The 23,586-nt window shown below is 40.8% G+C and overlaps 1 protein-coding gene across 1 annotated transcript in view; it reads right to left on the bottom strand.

Moving 5' to 3' along the window:
* The window catches only part of RXFP1 (relaxin family peptide receptor 1), a 1,244,683-nt gene that overhangs the window by 782,896 nt on the left and 438,201 nt on the right, over positions 1–23,586 (bottom strand). Inside the window, exon 3 of the mRNA XM_044062454.1 lies at positions 11,064–11,147. Coding sequence (XP_043918389.1) covers positions 11,064–11,147 — 84 coding nt within the window. The remainder of the gene's footprint in view (positions 1–11,063; positions 11,148–23,586) is intronic.

Here is a 23,586-nt window from a genome sequence, read left to right as displayed (position 1 = left end):
GGTGATCTGCACAGGACCTAGATTATTTCTTGGAACTGAGTTTTAGTCCATGGTTTTGGCACCAGTCACTTGTCTGTGTTATTCCTTCCTGTCGACTGTTAGTGTCTTGAGGGGATTCTCTGACTGCCCCTATTTTTCATTAATCTGCAAACTTGGCCATCCAGATGCCTCTGACATTGGTTTGACTTCTGAGAAGTAAATGAAAATGTACCAGGCCCAGAACAGAGCCGTGAGGGACTCCAATAATGACCAGCTTCTTTGTGATGGTGGTCTCCCCTATCCTTACATTCTGGGTCCTATTTGAGAGCCAGATAGCTATACAGTGCATAACACAGGTTAATGCCTAGTTCTCTGAATTTTTTACAATGCCAACGTGGGATATTTTATCAAATGCCTTAGCCAGGACAAAGTAGGCAGTTTGCACCTTTTTGCCCTCATCCATTACCTTGATGACTTTTTCAAAGAAGTACACCAGGATGAGTAGACATGATCTAACTTTGATGAAGCCAAACTAGGTTAGACCCAGTGTCTAAAGCAGTGATGTTGAGCCTATGACATGCTTGTCAAAGGTGACATGCCACAATGTTCTGGGTGACACACCAGCTTTCACCAACACCCAAATTAACACAGAAACCGCTTTTGCATTCATTGCTCGTGTGAAGTGCACTGAATTATTTTGTACGGGGAGCCAGTTCAACAACACTGCAGCAGAGGTAAGGAAGTTATTAACCTCAAAGACTCTTTCGGTATACTGTCTTGATAGAGTCTGCAAAGGGCAGTGCTGACATTTTTTTTTCTCTTCGTGGTTACGCGTCTGCAAAGGGCAAGTAGTCTGCATTTTTAAGCATGTACTGTTTTACATTACCTTCAAATGTCCCTCTTAATCGCTCCTAAAACTGGTGACATTTTGCACTTAATAGACTTATTTTACTTCAGAAAATGTATATTAATTCACATTCATTTTTTTGTCAGTGTCTCAAATTAATAGTACTAGTAGTTTAAAACTGTCCATGTCTCTTATTTCTAGATTTGTCCCTGATTCTGTTGATATTTATCCCTGATGTATTGAGATCTATGCTGTTTTATTTGTATCTATTTATTTGTTTATTTTATTTTGTTTTTTTTAATTTATTTTTGTTTGGGAGGGGTGCGTGACACACCAAAAGAGCCAAGTTTGGCATTTTCTGAATTTTTGACCAGCTAAACCCAAAAGGTTTGCCATCACTGGTCTAAAGTTTTCCTACATCATTATTAATCATATCCATCATAGTTCTTTCCATGGCATTGTTTATGAGAATTATGAGTCTGTAGTTCTCAAGCTTCCTTGATGGACCATACTTGTACATAGAGATTACCGCTGCAATCCTCCATTCATGTGGCACAAAGCCTGTTTGGAGGCTATGGTTAAATTATGACTCCAAGAGGTCCAGATAGGTCATACTTCAGGCTGTTTGGGATGCATCCTGGGATATTACTAGGGCAGACTGAAGCAGTGTCTTACAGAGAGTGTCTTTGTCTTAGAGAGAGCATTTAGGACCTGCTCCCTAGTCATAGTTGGGAGGGAGTTATGTTTGATATTATTGCTGGTGGGTGACTGAGGGGCAGAATGGGGTAAAATTAAAGCTGAATTTATATCTTTTGCCTCCATGTAAATTTCACCATTAACAATCATTTCTGACCACTGTTGTGTACCATTTTTGAGGTTTCAAACATAACTAAAGAAAGTCATGTGCTTGTCCTTGGGATGGAAGGCAATCTTTAGCTCAAAATTTGCTTTGGTAGACTTCATTTGCCCTTCTAGTTATTTCTGTAGCCTGAAAAGAGAGTTTTAATCCTGATGGGGACTGCACTTTCTAATTTTAGCTATAACATTTTTTAGCTTTTGTTATACAATCTGTTTATGTTTGGATTCCACCAGGGTGTTTTTTTTTGTTTATTCTGGGCTTCTTTCTGGTAGGCATAGCTGTTTATATGCATCTATTAACAAGATTGTACAGGATTCTTTTGTACAATTCTGTATAGGTAGCTGTGTTCCCTGAGTTGGGAGGAGCTTAAAATGATGTCAATCCATTAATAATAGAGAGTTTGAATTAGTGCAGTTCTTAATTGTTACAGGGTCTGCTGGGGTCACAGCACTGATTTTTATTTAAAAGCAGACAGCTTTATGCTATGACCTTAACATAGAGGGCACTACATGGGTAGGCACAGGGTGCGGCATTCTCCCATATTTGTGAGTAGTAGAAGCAGTATGTTTGCACCCAGTAGTGTGAAGTACAGACTAACTAGTCCAGGGTGTTTGTATTTACAAAGTCCAGGAATCTCTGGGCTTGCAAGTTTGAGGTCATGTAGGATTCCCAGATTATGTAGGGGATAGTTAAAGTCTCCCACAAATATAATATTGGATGGAATGGTAAGTGTACCCAGTAGGCCAAGTGTGAGCTATGAATTTCATGGGTTATAGAGGATGATCTATTACTTGCAACAATTTGATATGGAACTCTTCTCAGCATTTGTGATTCTTAATTCTACTCTTTACTTTCTGCATAAAGTCCTTATTCCTGCATGGTGCCAACACTCCCCCTCGGTAACTGGACAGTGAACAGAGTGCCAATTGTGAGTAAGCTCCATGGTCACAACCAAGATGCCTCAGATTCAATTAGCAGCTGTGTCCTAGAGCAGTTGTTGAGTAGAAATAGTGAGGTATGATAAGGTAATGCCTTCTCATCTCTTTCAGGTGGGATAGTGGGGTATGAATGCCCAGAGTTTAGACTCCATGTTAGAATATTGGTAGACATAGGAGACCTCTTTCTTGGGAGGGGGGGGGGGGCACGAACACTTATGAGCAGTTTAATCACCTGAGAAAATGTGTCATATGCCCTCTTTAAGGCCAACCCCACACCAAACTGTTTGGCATCTATTGGCATACACTGTTGGTAAAATGTTAGATGTATACCAACAAAGTGTTTGATGGTTGCCTGAATGTAAGCATTCTGTGATTGTCTTTTACTTGATTAGAGAAAACATTTGCAGAGTAGTAATGGATAGCCAGATAGTCAGCAGAGACTGTGGTCCTATATCTATATCTATAGCTATAGCTATGTATCTATATATAGATTTACTTCAGATGATCAAAGTTTCAAAACATCTAACATCATATGGCCGAAGACCAGATGATTGAAGTTTTGAAACTTCAGACTCTCTCTCTTCTCTTTCAGCTGTTCCCATAAGGGGCACCACAGTGGATCATTTGTTTCCATTTCTTCCTGTCCTCTGCATCTTGCTCTGTCACACCAACCATTTTGCATGTCCTCTCTCACCACATCCATAAACCTAATCTTAGGCCTTCCTCTTTTCCTCTTACCTGGCAGGCCCATCCTTAGCATCTTTTTCCCAATATACCCAGCATCCCTCCTCAGCACATGTCCAACCAATGCAATCTCACCTCTCTGGCTTTGTCTCCAAACTGTCCAACCTGAGCTGACCCTCTAATATACTGATTCCTAACCCTGTCCATCCTAGTCACTCCCAGTGCAAATCTTAACATCTTTAACTTTGCAATGTCCAGCTCTGACTCTTGCCTTTTTGTCAATGCCACCGTCTCCAGCCCATATAACATAGCTGGTCTCACTACCCTGTTGTAGATCTTCCCTTTCACTCTTACTGGTACCCGTCTGTCACAAATCACACCTGACATGTTTCTCCACTCATTCCACTCTGCCTGTACTCTCTTCCTCACCTCTCTTCCACACTCACCATTACTCTGAACTGTTGATCCCAAGTACTTAAACTTATCCACCTTCGCCAACTCTATTCCCTGCATCCTCACCATTCCTCTATACTCCCTCTCATTCACACACATATATTCTGTCTATTCTGTCTTAGTCCTGCTGACCTTAATTCCTCTCCTCTCTAGATCATATCTCCACCTCTCCAGGGTCTCCTCAACCTGGTCTCTACTCTCACTACAGATCACAATGTCATCTACAAACATCATAGTTTACGGGGCCTCCTGCCTGATCTCGTCTGTCAACCTGTCCATCACCACTGCAAATAAGAAAGGGCTTAGAGCTAATCCTTGATGTAATCCCACCTCCACCTTAAATGCATCCATCACTTCAACCGCAGTCCTCACCACTGTCACAGTACCCTCGTACATATCCTGTACCACTCTTACATACTTCTCTGCCACTCGTGACTTCCTCATAAAGTACCACAACTCCCCTCTAGACACCCTGTCATATGCTTTCTCTAAGTCCACAAAGACACAATGCAGCTCCTTCTGACCTTCTCTATATTTCTCCATCAACACTCTCCGAGCAAACATCGCATCTGTAGTGCTCTTTCCCGGCATGAAACCATACTGCCGATCCCTAATTATCACCGCTCATCTTAACCTTGCTTTCATTACTCTTTCCCATAACCTCAAGCTGTGACTGATCTTCGAACATCAAATAAAAAAAAAAAAAAAAAAAAAAGTTTTCTTTTATGTGCACCCCCACACCCCCTGCTAATTAAATATACCAACTCCGTGACTGCATTACAGTAAGGAAATGATACATTTCCCATTTCACACTGTATGGCAATCTCCATTCAGAAGGTTCGAAATTTCAAAACTTTGATCATCTGGTTCTTGGCCATATGATGTTGGATGTACTGAAGCTTTGATTATTTGAAGGGGTCTCATATATATGTGTGTGTGTGTATGTGTGTGTGTGTGTGTGTGTGTGTGTGTGTGTGTGTGTGTGTGTGTGTGTGTGTGTGTGTGTGTAGACAAAGAGAGATAAGCTATAGATGTAGATATAAGTTAAAATAATCAATAATGTACATTTGGGTAAAACTTTCATTTTCTAGCTTATTTTCTTGTGTGGGTAAAATAATTTCTCCAAAGGACCAGTGAATTCAGAAATTATATTATTGACTGAAAGTAACTCTTGTTCATTTTGGCTTAACTCAGTCACTGTATTTTACACCAGTCTCTAGAACATAGCTTTTTCTGATTAGACAATGTTTATTTATATACATACATAAAATAATCGTACCTTCGCCAGGTTGTATGTCAGAGCTGGCAACTCGGCATGTAAAAATCAACTGCCAATCATTAGCGGACCGGAGTTCCGCTGTGGTGACCACTCACTGGGAAAAGCCGAAAGACACAACAACATAAAATAATCTCTAAAATGTACTTCTCAGTTACGATATTTTGGATGAGACTGTTTTAGAATATCCCTTTAACATACATTCCTTTTGTAATTTAGGTGCTGTTCCTTAAACCAGTTGGTAGATGGTTTGGTTTAATTTCCATTGCTATGCTGATGACACACAGGTCTACTTCCTTATTAGTTCTGAGCAGCAAGATCTTTCTATATGAGTATGTGACTCTCAGAAATCAGTAATTGCATGGTTTCCATCTAGGTAATATTGATTGAAGCCAAGATGGAGGTACTTGTAGTCAAGAGTGTAGCCCAGCACATGACATATACAGCATGGTAATCATTTTAAGTCTTTATTTATTTTGTAAGTTCTTGACTCCATGATGGCTTAGTGAGAACTCCAGCTTGCTAAACTCTTTCTTTAATTGCAGATGAACTATTTATTGGACTTATCCGTATTGAAAATGTATACTGGGTAGAAGTACACATTGGCTAAAGTTGGAGATGTGACTACACTTGTGGGAGCTACTTTTGAGAAAGTGGAAATGATTGGTGTGGAGCAAGGGTTAGATTGGATTACTTCTTGACCATTACCTGGTTTCCTGAAGGAATGATCTATGGACCTTAAGCCAGGTGTACAATGAGTTATGAAGGACCACACACATTACCCATGTACTCCATGAAATGCACAAATAGACTATGCTTTAGTGACTTATCATGAGGTAAGGTGAAACTGTTGTACTATCTAGGTCAATAGAATGAGGACCAATGCTAGCTGAAAGGTCTCCAGTGTGCTGATAGAGCCTCTTAATATCTCTAATCATTTGGCAGGGGATGTTTAAGGAGTCCTGGGATTAATTGAAAGAGACCTAGGGACAGTTGTTTTGCTTTTCTGGTTCCAGACCTGTAGAAGTACAATATGTATTTTGGCAGATTTTGGCAGAGTAAGACACTGGGAACCTACTGAGACTTCCAAATCTACATTCAAATGCATCTTTTTTCAACTCAGTTGTTCATCCTGATGATAAACTTGCCTTAAAGCAACAGTTTCACCAAATTCTGCTTCTTAACAGGGCACAACAAGGGGCTGGTGAGACATCAAGTTCACCTCCCTCACAGACCCTGCTTCCTCTGGTGACATCCTTTTCTTTTCAGTGTGACAAGTGAGAGCTATAGTGCCAAAATTGTTTATGCAAGCTTGACTGCTCCTTGCCTTCAGGCTGCAGAGCCACATTCTGTGAAACTCATGCTACTGTCAGGAATAAAATGAGTTTCAAATTGCTCAGACTGCAGATGGCAGGAAAGCAGTTTTAGGAATTAGCCTAATGAGATGTTCAAAGAAGTTAAAAAGGGTATCCAGCTGAATGAAGGATATTAATAGACTGATGAAAATAGTAGTAGTAATAATAATAATAATAATAATTTGTTAACCAGTTAGGACCTTTGCAAACAATTCAAGAACAATGTCTGGTTAAGTGACTTGCTCAAGATCGCAGTCTTAAACCATCTGCACAAACTGACAAGACAAATAACAATAATAATAATAATAATAATAATAATAATAATAATAATAATAATAATAATAGCAAAAGCAATTATTTAGAGAAAATTCTTTTCTACTGAGTACCAGAAGACATGACTTTATGTTTTGAAAACCATTCATAAGACCTTTTGGCTCCAAGCAGGGAACGTTTGAAGGATATCATAGTTGTGAGCACTTTCGATATCCCTGGGATGTCCCAGAAGAAATGTCATCAACATATTTTGCAAAGATTATAAGGAGCATTGCTCCAAGAACCAATTCTACTGGTACCCCACACCTAATATGCAGAGAAAGGGAAGGAGTGTTACTTCCACTCACTTTGAAGGGTCTGTCTTGCGTGAAGTCTTTGAACCAGTGTGCAACCTTATGTCCAGTCTCATGGATGGTAAGATCATGGAGTAAACAGTTATGAGGTAAACAATTAAGCACAATTAAAGTAAAAAATGCAAGATCCATAGCTCTGTAAATGGAATTAATGGTAGCAAGGACTGCCATCATTAAACTGGCCTTTCCTAAAGCCATACTGTTGATCAGAGAGTAGACAAACGTTCTCAAGCAAGTCCTTCAGTTGAACTGAGAGTGCTGTCTTAAAAAAAGTTAGATACATTAGACAGCAGATCATAAAAAAGATGCCTGTGTTCCCTTTTGGAGATCAGAATTATGGATGCAGTATTCCAAACTACTGGAAAATCTAAGGGTAGTAAATTATTGCAAGCTCAACTGAACTGAACAAAAGGACCAGCAAAGCCAGGTTGTTCACAGTGGGAATACTTCTTAACCTGCTGAAAAAGAACTACTTAAAAACAAAATGAAAGAAACCATTCCATCAGAATGGAGATGGTGATTGCTACAGGTTTAAAAACATGGAAAATTTTAAGACTAAATTGGAAATGCTCAGCCAAAGTGAATAGATATTTTCCTTGGTATTGAGAACTTTTGATTATGAATCTCAAGTGTGCCATTTACAGAATTTCAGGCCTGGTCAATTTATTCTGAAATTCATGTGAAAATAACAGATATCATCTCGCTAGCCTTCAAAAAGAATCTGCTGACACAGACACACATGCACATTATATAAAATTATATTGTGAAACCTTTCTAACACATATATAACCTCTGCATCTTACTTAGTACTATGCCCAACATCTGGAAAGTGGCTGTTGCCAAACCCCTCCCAAAGCAAAGAACAACTCCTACACTTCCTCACACGTTTGGACCATTTTCATTTTACTGACCTTCTGAAAAATATTTGAAAAAATATCTACCTCCAACTTACAGAGAACATTACTAAATACAATCTTCTCCCAAAACAACATGGGTTCTGGGCAGGTAGGAGCATCTATACTTTGCTTTCCATATACAAATTGGAAACATATTTCTTTGTTTCACCACTTATAACAAATCACATGGCAAAACAGTGAGCTGAAAAACTTTAAGCACACAAACATTTTTTTTTTGCAATAGTGAAAGCCCCCCTGCACCCCCCCCCGATGTTGAGGGCAAGCCTCACCTCCCTAAAAAATTATATATACCAACTCCACATTGCACCATGGTGACAAAAAAATTGGAAGAACGTGGAAAAGTGCACAGCTGGCTTGTACAATACAATACATTGTAGTGAGAATCATCATGACATTAAATTCTCAACCTTTGTCCGCTCAGTAAATGTTGCTGTGCAAATGCATAGGTAAGGGTAAGTTGAAATAAAGATATAAAGTAAACCAAGAAATAACTGTATAAGATAGCTTTCATTTTTTCACCCTCTTACTTCTGTAGAGAGTTGTAATTTCCTGTTACATTATGCAGGTCGTAGCAAAAGTTGTGTACTGTGTTTCTTTTGTAGCCATGTATGTAAAGAGAAGAATTCTTATCTTAACATTGAAGACCATGGCAAAATCATTAGACTATAGATTAACTGGATAGGTATTAAGATTATTAAGAAATTACTAACAAAACAATAGCCAAAAGTGTGACTGAACAATAGTGTTACAGGTATTTCATGTGCCTAGATCCGCTAAAGATATATTTAGCTATGAGAGTGCGCACTTCAAACATGTAAAGTATTCTTTTTTTTCTTTTCTTTTTTTGAATTCCCACCCAGACCGTCTTATCCTACCTCTTATCTTTTCCCCACTGATTGATCACAACTCAACGGCCAGCTGGGAAGAGAGCTGGATGGAGGTGAGCCTTCATTTTTGAATGGTTTAAATTTTTGTATAATGTCCTAGTGTCCATCCTATCAACATGTCTGATGTGTGATGATGTCAGTGTGAGACAGGCCTTGGATTATCTACGGATGTATGTTACTAAGGTTACAGCAGGAATGGAGCACCACATCTACATTTAGGATTGTAGTGCTTTCCAGAAACCCTTTTCATCATTCATACAAAGGCTATTTTAGTTTATTCATAGGTTCATAGGTAGGTACTAGGCTATCGGCCCAAGGGCCTACATAAGCCTAGCCAACAAGGTTCCCTGGCTTATGCCACCCAAGAAAGTTATTTTCCTGTGCCACTGTTGAGTAGAGACACAGAAGTGATCCCCAGGGTGTATTTCCTATTTCCCATCCACTCATCAAGATTTTTCTTGAGGAGTGCTAATGATGAACTTTGCTTGACATAGATGGGTAGCCTGTTCCAGAGTATGAGAAGTCTCTGGGACAGGAATCTATCCCTCCAGCATGTCCTGTTTATTGTGGTGACAAGGTTTAGATCCCTAGAGCATGTAGCTCAGAGGGATTGGGATTTCTTTAGGTGTAGCGTGTCCAACAGCTCTGGGTTTGACATAGTATTATATATTAGGCAGAGATCACCTCGGAGTAGGCGATATGCTATGGAGTAAAGCTGGAGATTTTTGAGGCGGTCAGTGTAGGGCATTTGTTTGAGGCCAGTAACCCTCTTTGTGAGGTACTTCTGTGGCCTTTCCAGCTGTTGCAGATGTCTTGTGAGGTACATTCCAAAAGGGGCTTTGTACTCTATAATGGGTCTAATGAGTGTTGAGTAGAGGGGAACAATGTCCTCTTTTTTTCCTGGATGAGAACCTTTTTATGATGAGGTGTGCCATGTAGAAGGACTTCCTGACTACTGTGGCGATGTGACTATCAAAGTTGAGACTACTGTCCACCTGGGTCCCAAGGTCTCTTATCACGCATTCAGTGTTAAGTAGATTGCTGCCTATGTGGTAGTTCATGGGTACAGAGTTTTTACCAAAGGGGATGACACTGCAATTTTTGGTATTGAGCTTGAGGCCATGGCTCTGACACCAGGCATCTGTCTCAGTGAGGCCCTTCTGTAGGATGTCCACATCATTTAGGGACTTGACTATAGCTCCTAGTTTGCAGTCATTTGCGAACTTCATTAGCCAGAGGCCTTCTGGGTTAGCCTGTACTTCAGAGAAGTAGTAAACCAAACAGGAGAGGTCCTAGGACAGAACCCTGTGGTACTCCACTTGTCACTGCTTTGAGGTCAGATTTGGAGTCTGCAACTTTTGCAGTGTGGGTTCTGTCAGTGAGCCAATTGGCAACCCATCTTGTGATGTAGGGATTTATACCTAGTTTAATGAGTTTAGCTATAATTCCAGAATGGGGGATGGTGTTGAAAGCCTTGGCGAGGTCAAAATAGGCTGTGTGAACCACCTTACCCTCATCTATGGCTTTGGTGACTGCCTCAAAGAAGTCAATCAGGTTCAGAAGGCATGATCTGCCTTTCACAAACCCAAACTGGGTGGGATCCATAGTTTGGAGGTTACCAATGTCTTTGTTTATGAGTTCCATGATGATACGTTCCATGGCCTTGCAGGCCAGGCTCGTCAGGCTAATAGGTCGGTAGTTCCCAGGATCAGTGGTGGCTCCTCCTTTGTGGAGTGGGATAACTGTTGCTTTGCACCATTCGGTAGGCACAAAGCCTGATGCGAGGCTATTATTGAACATGGTGCTTAAGTGGGGAGCCAGTTTGTTCTGAAATTCGTGTAAAACGCAGCCTGGGATGTTGTCCGGTCTCATGGATGCTGTGTTTTTGGCTTTAGAGAGTGCAGCTTTTACCTGTGTAGTTGTGATTACAGGGACTCTGCATTCTTCCTGTATAGATATGGGCCCTTTGGGGGTGAGGGGGGGTAAAGTTAGCACTGAATCGATCTGCCAGGATGTTGGCAATATCAGTTGGTTAATTTGCGTGCCTTTGTGCTGTAACTTAGAGCAGATCTGGGTGTTGCCATCGAGATTCTTGATATAGCTATAGAATGCTTTGTGGTTGTCCTTGGAATTAGTGGCGATATTCCATGAATAACACAGAAAGTAATTAAGTCACAAATAACATTTTACAAACAACATATATGTTGAAAGGAATAAAAGGAAATGCTTAAAAATCACTTACAACACTCTGTTGGGGCAGTATTGTTTGAAGAATTTTTCCCAAGAAATGCATTATCTAAGAGAGCAGACCATCCATTGTTGTCCCCTAATGAAAAAAAAAAAGAAATAGGTAATAGCTTCTAAACCCCATTGACATCTGTCCCATTTGGTTCTGACTAAATTACACATAAGCACATTTAATGAATAATCATTTAAACTTTAATATGCACCAAAATACATGACAAAGAAACACTAAGATCATCATTAAATTAAACAGGACGTTTAACAGAGACTATTTCACAACAACAGTCACATTGTTATGGAATAAGAAATCAGCAGACACTCATTTTGTAGAACATCTGAGTAAACATAAATGCAACCTTTTGAAAGAGGTGGGTTAAGAAATGTAATGACTGTTTTATGGAATCTGTGCTCACTGCTCCTTGATATTCTCTCATTTAGGATGCAGGTCAAAGTGAAATTATGAATGTATAGTCTTAGGCTAGTTTGAACTCTTACTAAATAAGCAATGTACATTGTTTTGCAGATAATTTTAGTTATAACCAATCAGTAATACTGACAAACTGCATTAATGTTTGCTATGTGTTGTGTGTAATTATATACAGTGCAAAATATGATTTCCTTATTGTTATTCAATACCATACTAAACGGTATGCCATTCCTATTGCATTTAAAATGCTATTCATGTCACCAAAAACTACAGTTGTGTACCTACCATAAATGTAGATGTACACTTGGGTTATCCTGCTGGCAGGCTACCCGCAGTCGGCCCGAGTTCCAAAGTCTAGGTCCGGTGTCGGTTGCTGTCGCTTCTTCCCTGACGTCAGTGTGCCAGGGGTATAAAAGATGCAACTGACGCCATTTTCTTCAGTTTTTCTTGCCCCAGATGTCAGGTGCCCCCAAATAGGAAAGGCTGGAAAAGATTATGTCAAAAAACATGCATGTACCAAAATAACATTTCCTTCATCTACAAGCAAATACATCACATAGGTTGTAGAGAGTTGAGAAGTACAAAAAAGGACCCAGCAATGAGAAAGGGGGATGGTGGGTGGGTAACCTGGACTGCAATAGTGAATACACTCGAACATCTACATTTATGGTAGGTACACAACTGTACTATGTTCATCGTGTTTCACTGTTGCAGTCATTACACTTGGGTTGAATCCCAAAGCTGAGGTTGGGTGGCTAGGCCTAAATAAGATTAGGAGAGGCTACCAGGCCCTGCAGAACTGCAGTGGCAAAGCCTGCTCTGGATTTAGAGTAGAGAGGTAAGTGGTAGTGCTTAGTGAAAGTGTGCACTGAACTCCAGATTGCAGCTTCTAAAATGTCTTTGGTTGGTACTCCTCTGAGAAAGGCTGCTGAAGTGGCTGCTGCTCTAGTAGAATGTGGCCTTATGCCCTTAGGCACTGATTTGCCATGTTGTGCATAGCAGAGGTGAATGCAGTGTCCTATCCATTTTGAAATAGTCTGCTTTGAGACAGGCTTTCCTTGTGATCCTGCAGCATAAGCTACAAACAGTTGCTCAGTTTTTCTGAAAGCTTTTGTTTTGTCCAAGTAAAATCGTAGCTGTCTGTGTATATCCAAAGTGTGCAGAAGTCTCTCTCCTTTGTTCTAGGGATTTGGATAGAAAGTTGGCAAATTAATGGTTTGGTTAAGAGCCACACTGTAAACCACCTTTGGCATAAATGTTGGGTTTGTCCTTAGAGAGACCCTGTCCTGATGAAAAATGATGAAAGGTTCCACTGCCATTAATGCCTGTAACTCTGAGACTCTTCTTGCTGAAGGTATTGCTAGGAGCAGAACAGTTTTCCATTATATGAATTTTATATCAGCTGTGTTGGCTGGCTCAAAAGGAGGCAGTGTGAGCTTTTCTAATACAAAATTGAGGTCCCAAGTAGGTATTGGTGCTCTCCTTGGGGGTCTTATGTTTCTTGCCCCTCTGAGGTACTGCCTTAGCAGTGGATGTGAAAAAATAGGAGGTTCCGTATTGTAATGAGCTGAAATGGCAGAGGCATGGATTTTAATAGATGAAAAGGATAGGCCTTTGTCCAGCATCTCAGTTAGGTATTGTAAAATCTGAGGTATATTTGGAACAAGTGATTCGAGTCATTGTGCCTGGTTCCAAGCACAGAATCTCTTCCATTTTTCTGCATAAGATTTCCTAGTGCTGGGCCTCCTGGCTTCTAAAATTACATCCATAACAGCTTTAGAGAGAGGTGTGGTCTGAGTGGCTATATTATCTGCCATGCAGCCAGATTTAAGGTTCTGAGTTGACTGTGTAGAATCTGATTGTTTTGTTGAGTCAGAAGATGAGGAAAAGGCCAGGCTGGGCCTTGAGACAAGTTCTTTAGGACTGGGTACCAGTGCTGGCATGGCCAGTCTGGGGCAATCAAGATAATTTTTGGCTTCTCTTGTCTGACTTTTAGGAGTACCTTGGAAAGAAGAGGCAGTGGAGGGAAGGCATAAACTGTCAGGGTTTTCCAGCTGAATGAAAGAGCATCCACTTTCCATGCTTGTGAGTGATAAGTTCTTGTGCAGAATTTCTGTAGTTGGCAGTTGTGAGGGGAGGCAAAAAGATCTATGTCCGGGCATCCCCATTTCCTTGTTATCATGCTGAAGACCTGTGTATTTACTTTCCATTTGTGCGGATCCATGAGATTTCTGCTTAGTTCGTCTGCCAGTGAATTTTTCTTTCCTAGCAGGAATTGTGCCTGCAGATGTACTTAATAGGTCAGTGCTGTGCTCCACAAAGTCATGGCTTGCCTGCAGAGGGGATAGGAATGTGTGCCCCCTTGCTTGTTTATGTACCACATAACTGTGGTGTTGTCCGTCTTTAGTAATAGTTGTCCTGGATGTAGTAGATCCTTGAAGGCTGTCAGAGCATTCTGTACAGCTAGCATCTCTTTTTGATTGATGTGAATATGCATTTGTTCTTTGGGCCACGTGCCCTGAATACATTTTCCTGCCATGTGTGCTCCCAGGCATAATCCAATGCATCCATTGTTATTGTCTGCCTGGCTGTGGGTAAGGTGAGGGGCTGTCCCTTGTTGTGGTGACAGGCCCTGGACCACCATCAAAAATCCTGTTGTAGACATGGATTTATAGTTACTATTGTCTCCAGGCTGTGGCAATGCTGAGTCCAAACACTTTTTAGATACCATTGTAGTTTCCTCATATGCAGTCTTGCATATGGAATTAGTAGAATGCAGGAAGCCATGAAGCCCAGGGCCTGCAGAATTTTTCTTGCATGGAGCTGGGTCTTTGTTGCCATCACTTAAAAGTAATGAGTCAGTTGCCTTTGCTTGTCTGGCGTGAGATAAGCCATCTGGGCAGTTGTATTTAAGCTTGCACCCAGGAATATTATCTCTTGAGAGGGCACTAGTTTTGATTTCTTTTCGTTTACTGTGTACCCTAGGCAAATTAATAATCTTTTTACAAATGCCACATGCTTTAGTAGAATGTCCTTGCTCTTTGCTTGAATAAGGCAGTCGTCCAAGTAGGGATATATCTGAATTCCTCTTTGTCTGCAAAATGCAATTACTGGTGCCAGGCATTTTGTGAAGACCCTGGGCACAGTAGATAAGCCAAAGGGCAGTGCAGAGAATTGGTAATGCATTGAGCCAGCTATGAATCTGAGGTATCTTCTGCAAGATTGTCTGATTGGGACATGCAGGTATGCTTCCTTGAGGTCCAAAGTAACTAGCCAAGCATTCTTGCCCAGCATGGGTAGAAGTTGCTGCAGTGTTAAACATTTTGAATTTTGGAACATCTAGGAAAGTATTTAGGATTGACAAGTCCAGTACTGGTCTCCAGACTTTGTCCTTTCTGGGAACCAGGAAGAGTCTTGAGTACAATCCTTGTCCCTGTTCTTGCTGTGGTACTCTGTGAATAGCTCCCATGTCCATGAGAGCAGCAATTTCCTTTTGTGCCTCTGCCCATTGGTTTTGTGGCACGTCTGACATACCTTTTGATTTTGGAAGAGTGTGAAAGTGGAACCTGTAACCCTGAGAAACTATATTCAGTACCCATTTGTCCTGGGTGATTATGTGCCAATTTTGTGCAAAAAGTGCTAGATTTCCCCCTAGGGGTGCTGCCAAAAGGTAAGTGCTTGGCCTTTGTAGAGGAAAGTCATTGGGACTGTTTTCTATAAGGTTGTGATTTGACTTCTCTTCCTTTGGGGGCAGAAGCACCCCATTGTTTAGGTCTGTAGGAGCCTTGGGGCTGAGATCTGCCTCTTGGGCATCTGTTATCTGCCTCTTTGTGGCCTGTCTGACACCTGAAAGGACCAATTTTTAGAAGGCCATGTCTGCATAGATTTTGCTTTATCCTCCATTTTCTTTAACACCTCTAATGCCTTAACACCAAGCAAAGTATCATGCTGTAATGGAGCATCCAATAATTTTACTTTAACATGTTCAGGTAAACTTTGTTCTTTCAACCAAGCATGCCTTCGAATGGCAGAGCCTGTAACTGCGGCTCTGCAAGAAGCCTCTAATGAATCAAAACCACATTGCAGAGTATGCTTTCCCACTTGTTCAGCTGTATGCAATAATTCCTGCATTTCCTTATTGTCAGGATTCTCTGAATTTGTAATCACTGTCTGTTTTAACAAAGACATGAGGTACTGTTGATATTTAAGCATGTGAAACTGCCAGTTTAAAGCCCTTACAGCTAAAGTAGCAGAAGTGTAAACTTTTTTCCCCCATCTATCCAGAGCTCTAGAATCCCTATCAGAGGGAACAGGTTTTTTAGCAGTGGAAGCCTTAACCCCTTTGGGACCCTAAGAAATTGTCTCAGGGTCAGCAGCAGGGTTTTTATAAAGAAATTTATGAGAGTCAGGGACCCTGTAATACCTGTCTGGCTTGACTGGTGCAGGGGGTAAAGAATCAGGAGACAGACTGGATTCAGAGAAAACATCATCAACTATATCAAGCACAGGGGGGATAGCCAAGGGCCTGTGTTGAGGCAGTAAAAGAAAATCTCTGAGCCTTTTCTTGGATTCTGAATAATCCTGGCTCTCCCAGTGGAAATGTTCCCTCATGGTGTGCAGAGTTTCCCCAAAAGAGTAATCCTCAGGTGGAGAGGCTGAAGGTATAGATTATTCAGCATCAGAGTCCTCATAGGGAGGAAGAGAATAGCTCTGATCTGAAGAGGAATCAGAGGAAATAGAAACCTGGTCAGAGGAATCATAGTCGGTGTCTTGCCTAGGCCTTTTATCAGGAGGGGGATGGGAACCCCTGATCAAAGTAATTAAGTCTTCGGCCATTTTAAGCATCTGTTTCTTTGGCATGGTTGACTGTCCAGGAGAATGCTGTACTTGTTTCTTTGTCTTTAGTGGTGTATTTGACTGTACTTTGGCTGCTGCAGAGGATTTAATAGTAAGCTGTGAAGGTCTGAAAACACCCTCAGAAGCCGATGCCTGCTCAGCAGCTCCAGACCCATCTGAAGGAATATTTTCTGTAGGCCTAATACCTTGAGTATCCAGAGGCCTAGTTGTCTCCATGTGGGAGTCGGATACGGCCTGTGGCTCTGAGGTAGCGGATGTCAGGGGCTGCGAAAGCGCCTCACTGAGAACCGGCGAACCGACGACTGGCCTAGAAGAGGCTTCATTGTCGGTTTTGGACTTCGGATGCCTGTTCTTTTCCTTGTCTTTGCGTTTTTTATGAATTCCAGTCATCGGTTGTTCCGACAGCATTATATAGTTAAACCTTCGGCCAAAGTAATGTAATACAAAATCAAACCGACGTTTAATAGTGAGTTTGTTGAATCTAGCATAAAACCGACAACTAGTAATGTCGTGGTCAGGGCCTAGGCAAGGAATACAGTAAGAGTGAAAGTCCTTATGAGGTATTTGCTTCCCACAAGAAATACAATTGTTAATTTTTACTGACATCGGTCTGGAGCAAGAAAAAGTTTCCCCAACGGGGTACTTAGCTTTATTGAACACTTCGGTTCTGAAACTCTATTTCGAAAATCTCAGGAGTCAGTCGATCAGCACTTGTGAACTGCTTCTGCTTCTGGCACCGCGTGGCAAGAAAGACTGAAGAAAATGCCATTGGTTGCATCTTTTATACCCCTGGCGCTCTGACGTCAGGGAAGAAGCGACAGCAACTGACGCCGGACCTAGACTTTGGAACTCGGGCCCACTGCGGGTAGCCTGCCAGCAGGATAACCCAAGTGTAATGATTGCAACAGTGAAACACGATGAACATCAAGTTTGTCCTACAGGTCATTCACAGACAACTGCCACATAAAAATGTGTCTGGCAGGAACAAAAGAGAAGAAGCCAGAGCATCCACTGAACAGAATCTCCTTTTTAACTCCTCATATTTGTCCTGTGTAATGGTCCAGGTGACAAAACCTCTCTTTTTTCATGCCATGGGGAAAGAGTGATCAAAACTGATAGCCTTTTCTCCTTCAAGATACAGGACCCAAGAGACCCAAACCCATGTAATACCATGGGTTCCTTTTATACATTTCAGGACCACAAGTGCACACTTTGGAACTCTGAAAAAAGCAAGTGCAGTTAAGGGAGGAAATGTATGCTAAGTTAAAAATTAATGTATCTTGTTAAGTTCTCTTCTTCCTGAGCTGCAGTGTAAGGGGGGGGGTGTTGGGGTCAACCCTCCCGCATCAGGGAGTATAGGGAGACTTGCCCCCTACATGATGTTCTTTTAATGCATAACATTGGGCTTCATAATTCAATGTTACTTTAGTAGAATAGGTTAATTTCTCAAGAGTTTTGGGACTCAGAATAATGAGTATTGAATTTTCAATAGGTTACCTATTAACATTTGTAGGAATAGCCATTACTCCACATACCCTTCAAAAGTGTTGTGAAAAAGAAAAAAATTAAAAGAACACAGCTCTTGGCTCTTTTGTAAGCTAATTTACAAGTCACTGATGATCTCTAGTGTTGAAGTGGGTACTGATAATATGCAACAAAGGTAGAAGGTAAAGTCACAGTTCTCACATTTCTGCAGTATTATTTGTCACATGGCCTAATAATGATTAACAGCTTCATGACACAGTAGACACTTTCTGTACTGCTACATGTCAATGCCTACTCATGTCTAACTGAATTTGATATGGTAAGTGTTGTAACAAAAATGATAACTGTTTCATAAGTTTCTTAAAACATTTGTCATATTAATTTTCCAGAACTATGTCAGTTCAAAGACAAACGTTCAGAAGCATATTCATTTTCTAGGTCAAATAAGAAGTGAAATTGTATGAGTATTTGAAAAAAAATGCATGTTGAAGGAAATTGTTTGCCATTTTGTCTACCTGCAATAGAACTTGGCTCTGTTTAATTGCTCTCCCATTCCTCCTTCCTTCTCCACTCTCTGTTCCACATTTCTTTGAAACCCTTACTGGTATAATGATATGCAAGTAGTACTGCTGTGACAAAAATCTATTTATCAAGGCTTCCATGAACGGTTTACATTTAAATCTTCTTTCATCATCAGTTACACCACCTCTTCCTGTTGTCTTCCCCCTCAGAATTTTATCTTGCTGTTTCCCTTTCTCTAACATATCATCCTAACATCTTTCTCTTTCAGAAGAAACATATTCAATGTTTGTAATCTTCCTTTATGATGCAAACCTTTTAATTTACCCTCTGAAAAAAATTATTATTTTTCTGTGGGCTTTTTTCATCATCTGGACATCCTCATCAGTGAATTAATAAGATACACCCTACACTGATTGACTACATTACAGTGACCATGAAACAGTGTCAGGCCACTTTGCAATTAAGCCATGATAAAGGACAAATTAATATCCCAGGGATAAAAATTCAAAGGGGGATATTCCAGGGTGACTCTCTGTCACTGTTGCTATTCTGCCTTGCCCTTAACCCATTAAGCTGTCTACTTAACAGCTTAGGCAATGGCTATAATTTGGCTCCTAGAAAACAACGTGTAAAGAATTATCATCTTCTCTTTGTCAATCTGTTTGGGACAAGAATGTGATATAAAAGAACTTGAGCAAGAGGGAGTGTATAAATACTTGGGAATTGATGAAGGTACAACAATAAAACATAAACAAATGCAAATAAAACTTAGTAAGGAATATTTCAGAAGACTTTAATCCTGAAAACAGAACTGACATCTAGGAACAAAATTCAAGCTATAAACCAATTTTCTCTTCCTGTTCTTACAGTTTTGGAGCGATTGACTGGCTCCAAAACGTGTTGTATAGATTAGATAAAAAAGCAAGAAGGCTGCTTCATGCTCACCAAATAATGTATAAAGATCAGTGCATTCCAAGATTATATATTCCCCGTTCTGAAGGAGGGATGGGCCTCCTTGAAATTGATTATATGTATAGATCTGCAATCATGGGACGCCACACATATCTGCTGACCTCACGAGACCCAAACGTAGTGAAAGTTTTGAAATATAAGTAGAATAAATCTAAGATGACTTTGCTTAATTTAACAAAAGTGTATCGGTGTCAAGCAGGAATGGAAATCAAACCAGAACTGGATAAAAATCAGGCAGCAAAAGCATAAATATAGTTGCAAGTATAGTCTGGAAGAACCTCATTTGACCAGGAAAGAATGCAGGAATGGTTAAGGAGAGGCAAATTCAAACCAAGAGATAAAAGGTTAATATTGTCAGCCCAAGATAGTGGGCTACGTACATGTTGGTTTACAAAGTCCATTAACATGTGAGAGAAACAGACAAATGTAGGTTTTGTAAAACCAAATTGGAAACAGTTGCACACCTTGTTGCAGGTTGCGACATACTAATGGCAGAAGGACTGCATACTGAAAGGCATAATAATATGGCAAGACTGTTACACTGGGGATTGTGCAAACATTATGGTACTGAAGTGGATGAAAAACTGGAAGCTAGCCACAAAGCTTCATAGAAAATAAAGTTTATATCACATGGGACCACCCATTATCAACAGTTGAAAAGACAGATGCTAGAAAACTGGATATAGTGGTCCAAGAAAAGAAGATAAGAGTAGCATTGATCACTGAAATCGCCACACCCAGTGACTACAGTGTCTTGCATACAGAGACACAAAGTCATAAAACACCAGGATCTGCAGGCAGAAATGAGAGCAATGTGGAAGAAAGGTACCTAATACATTTCCAGTAGTAGTAGGACCAATGGGTCTTATAAAAAAGAATCTACAAACGTATTTAGATATGTTACCAATCCATGTAACTCCGTACAAATTGCAGAAGTTGTTGCTCTGAGGAGCACTTTTGGTTGACATCAAAGATTGAAAAAATACTAATTTCATGAACTTTAATCATACTTTGACTTAGGAATGGGGTCCACTCCTGTCATGGTATTAGAAACCCAAAAGACTTGGAGAAATTAAAAAGTGAATGGTAATTACAATATGAAGCAATGTCAGGAAAATAATTATACAACCAAAATGGCACTGAATATGTATAAATTACAACATGGCAAAACGCATGCAAATACACATGAATCTGGCTTACATGCTGAATGGTTAAAAACTTTATAGAATTGCACATACAGCATGCATTAGGTAAGATTTTGAGCTGTAGAACACATTATGACCCAGCCACAGTATAGACTGAGACATGCTCAACAAGCTGAGAAATGCTTGATTCAGGAACAGAATTATGTCTGCCCCTATAAATGAACAGCATACACTGCAGCAGTATTGTATGCCAGTCATTTATATGTATTACTGAGCAACTCAGCCAATGTATAGCATCAGCAATAGAGGATGGATCACACAACTGACTAGGGAGGCAGTGTGCACCAAACAATTCTACAGGGTTTAGGAATACAGGTGGGCTGCTACACTGAAATGGTGTGCAACACTGCTGGTTATGCACCCATGTATAGCAAGGTGATGGAGATATTCAAGATAGCTTGCACTGTACTTAAAGGGCACACAGCATTACAAACTATGCATGCACTGCAGAACAACATTGTTTCATCTCAGGGGGAGAGAATGAGAAGGTAGTGTAGTGAAACGGCACTCACCGAACTGCATGCTGTCTACCTGCTAAAAGCATATCACTCTGTATACTGAAGTACCAGTGGGTTAAACAAATCACGGTAGCTTCTTCTCTTGGATAATTCAGGAACACAACATGCAAGTGGTGACAGATGGACTAAAATATGGGACTATAGGATGAAGTTCATTAGTAAATCATAGCCATAATCCTCAGCACCATATTACAAGGTGTAACAACACACAGTGCACATAGGGGGAAGAGTAACACATTTGTTGAACTTGCACACAGCAAGACAGTACTGTGCATCCTTTCTAGTGGGCCTGTAATATGTCCTTTATGCATCCTGTCTAGTGGGCCTGTTATATGTCCTTTATGCATCATGTCTAGTGGGCCTGTTATATGTCTTTTATGCATCCTGTCTAGTGGGCCTGTTATATGTCCTTTATGCATCCTGTCTACAGGGCCTGTTATATGTCCTTTATGCATCTTGTCTAGTGGGCCTGTTATATGCCCTTTATGCATCTTGTCTAGTGGGCCTGTTATATGTCCCTTATGCATCCTGTCTGGCGGGCCTGTTATATGTCCTTTATGCATCCTGTCTAGAGGGCCTGTTATATTTCCTTTATGCATCCTGTCTAGCGGTCCTGTAATATGTCCTTTATGCATCCTGTCTAGTGGGCTTGATATATGTCCTTTATGCATCACGTCTAGTGGGCCTGTTATATGTCCTTTATGCATCCTGTCTAGTGGGCCTGTTATATGTCCTTTATGCATCCTGTCTAGTGGGCCTGTAATATGTCCTTTATGCATCCTATCTAGTGGGCCTGTTATATGTCCTTTATGCATCCTGTCTAGTGGGCCTGTTATATGTCCTTTATGCATCAATAATTGGCTTAGTTTCTGGTGCCATTCTAAGGGGATCCAGTATCTGTCAGAGTGGGATGACATGATTGACAGACTTCAATGCTTTGCCAGCGATGGTCTTCATCTGTCACTCCTGGGATTTTGGCTACTGGCTAAGGCTCTTGCCACCCCCATAGGGCCTTTTTAGGCAGTGTCTCAAGGACAAAATTCCCAATGTAAAAACTCCATTTAAAAACAACCTCAAAGTTATGCTGCAAACGCTAGGAGTCTTAATATGAAACTGCACTCACTGGAAGCAGTGCTCATCTTGTAAAAGACACAGACATTTGTGCAGTCATGGAGACTTGGTTCAAGGCTGTGGAGAGCACCCTAGCCATAATGGGTTACACTTACTTCCACACATTCAGACCACAAATTGTTGGCATGAAAACTAAAGGAGGCAGTGTATCAATTTTCATTAAACATAAATACACCTCCAGATTGGTCAAACAGCATGATTCCCTGGAGATACTTCATGTGAAATTAACTGTTGGTAGGACACCTACTCAAGTCATTGCCAGCTACAGGACCCCCTCCATGAATCACGACACCCACTCTGCCTATTTGGATCTACTTGAGTCTATCAACATACATTTGAACACCATGGTTTTGGGTGACTTTAACTACCCATCCATTGACTGGGTAAATTACTCATGCTCAAACTCACTTGCCCAAAGGTTCTTCAGCTTCATTAACTCCAATGTCTTGGACCAGCTGGTTGACAACCCCAGCAAGGGGTGCAAACACCATGGATCTGGTGCTTACCAATATGGGGAACAACTGTAGCACCCCCACTGTGACATCTTCCCTGGTGAGATCTGACCATAAATCAGTCTCATTATAACATCTCCCACGAGCTTCCATAAAAATTCCACCTCCAGCTCCATCATAGACTGGATCCATATCTCTCAACTGTACCGAATGACTCGGTCTTTACCAAGTTTTGGGGTCCAAATAATGGGGTGCCATGATTCCCGAGTGGCACCCCTTCATTTCCGATTTTTTTTCGCCTTTTTTAACTTTTTTTCTTTCGCACTTTTTGAGCTGACGTCATCACATGCGCTATGATGTCAGCTCCGTCAGCCTGTCGAAATTGAGCTCAAGGGCTCATTTCCAGCTGGCTGTTATGGATCTACAAGTGTAGAAACATTTGGTTGTTTTCTGGTGGAGTTATCTGCTGCATGGAGTAGTTCAATGGTGGAGGTGGTTATCTGCAATTCTGGTGTAGTACTTCCGATGGTGGAGTTATCTGCAATTCTGGTGGAGTGCTTAAGGCATTTAGTTTTGGGAAACAGAGCTTATTAAGGTATTCAATTTGGGAAATGACGATGGCTGCAGCACGGAAGGTATTTAGTTACGGAATGTTTGCTTAACGTATTCCCAGTGACTTCCTGTTTGCATTAATGTTATTTTCACTAGTGATCTGAACAGTGTGTGTGTGTGTGTGTGTGTGTGTGTGTGTGTGTGTGTGTGTGTGTGTGTGTGTGTGTGTGTGAAGTTGCTTACGTGATGCAAGCTTATTTCAGCTACAAAAAAGTGGAAGGTATTTTCAATTTTTAAAAACAAATACTTTTCCAAATGCTTCTCAGATATAGGAACGTTATCTAAATTAATGTATGGGAATCCTCAAAAAGGAGTTCCTCTCCCTGGTGACACAAAATCC

This window comes from Protopterus annectens, chromosome 2.part1 (genome assembly GCF_019279795.1).
Source record: "Protopterus annectens isolate FY-2018-M chromosome 2.part1, PAN1.0, whole genome shotgun sequence".
Lineage (NCBI taxonomy): Eukaryota > Metazoa > Chordata > Ceratodontiformes > Protopteridae > Protopterus > Protopterus annectens.
Note: the sequence above shows the minus strand (reverse complement) of the source record. Positions and strands in the feature narration are given on the sequence as shown.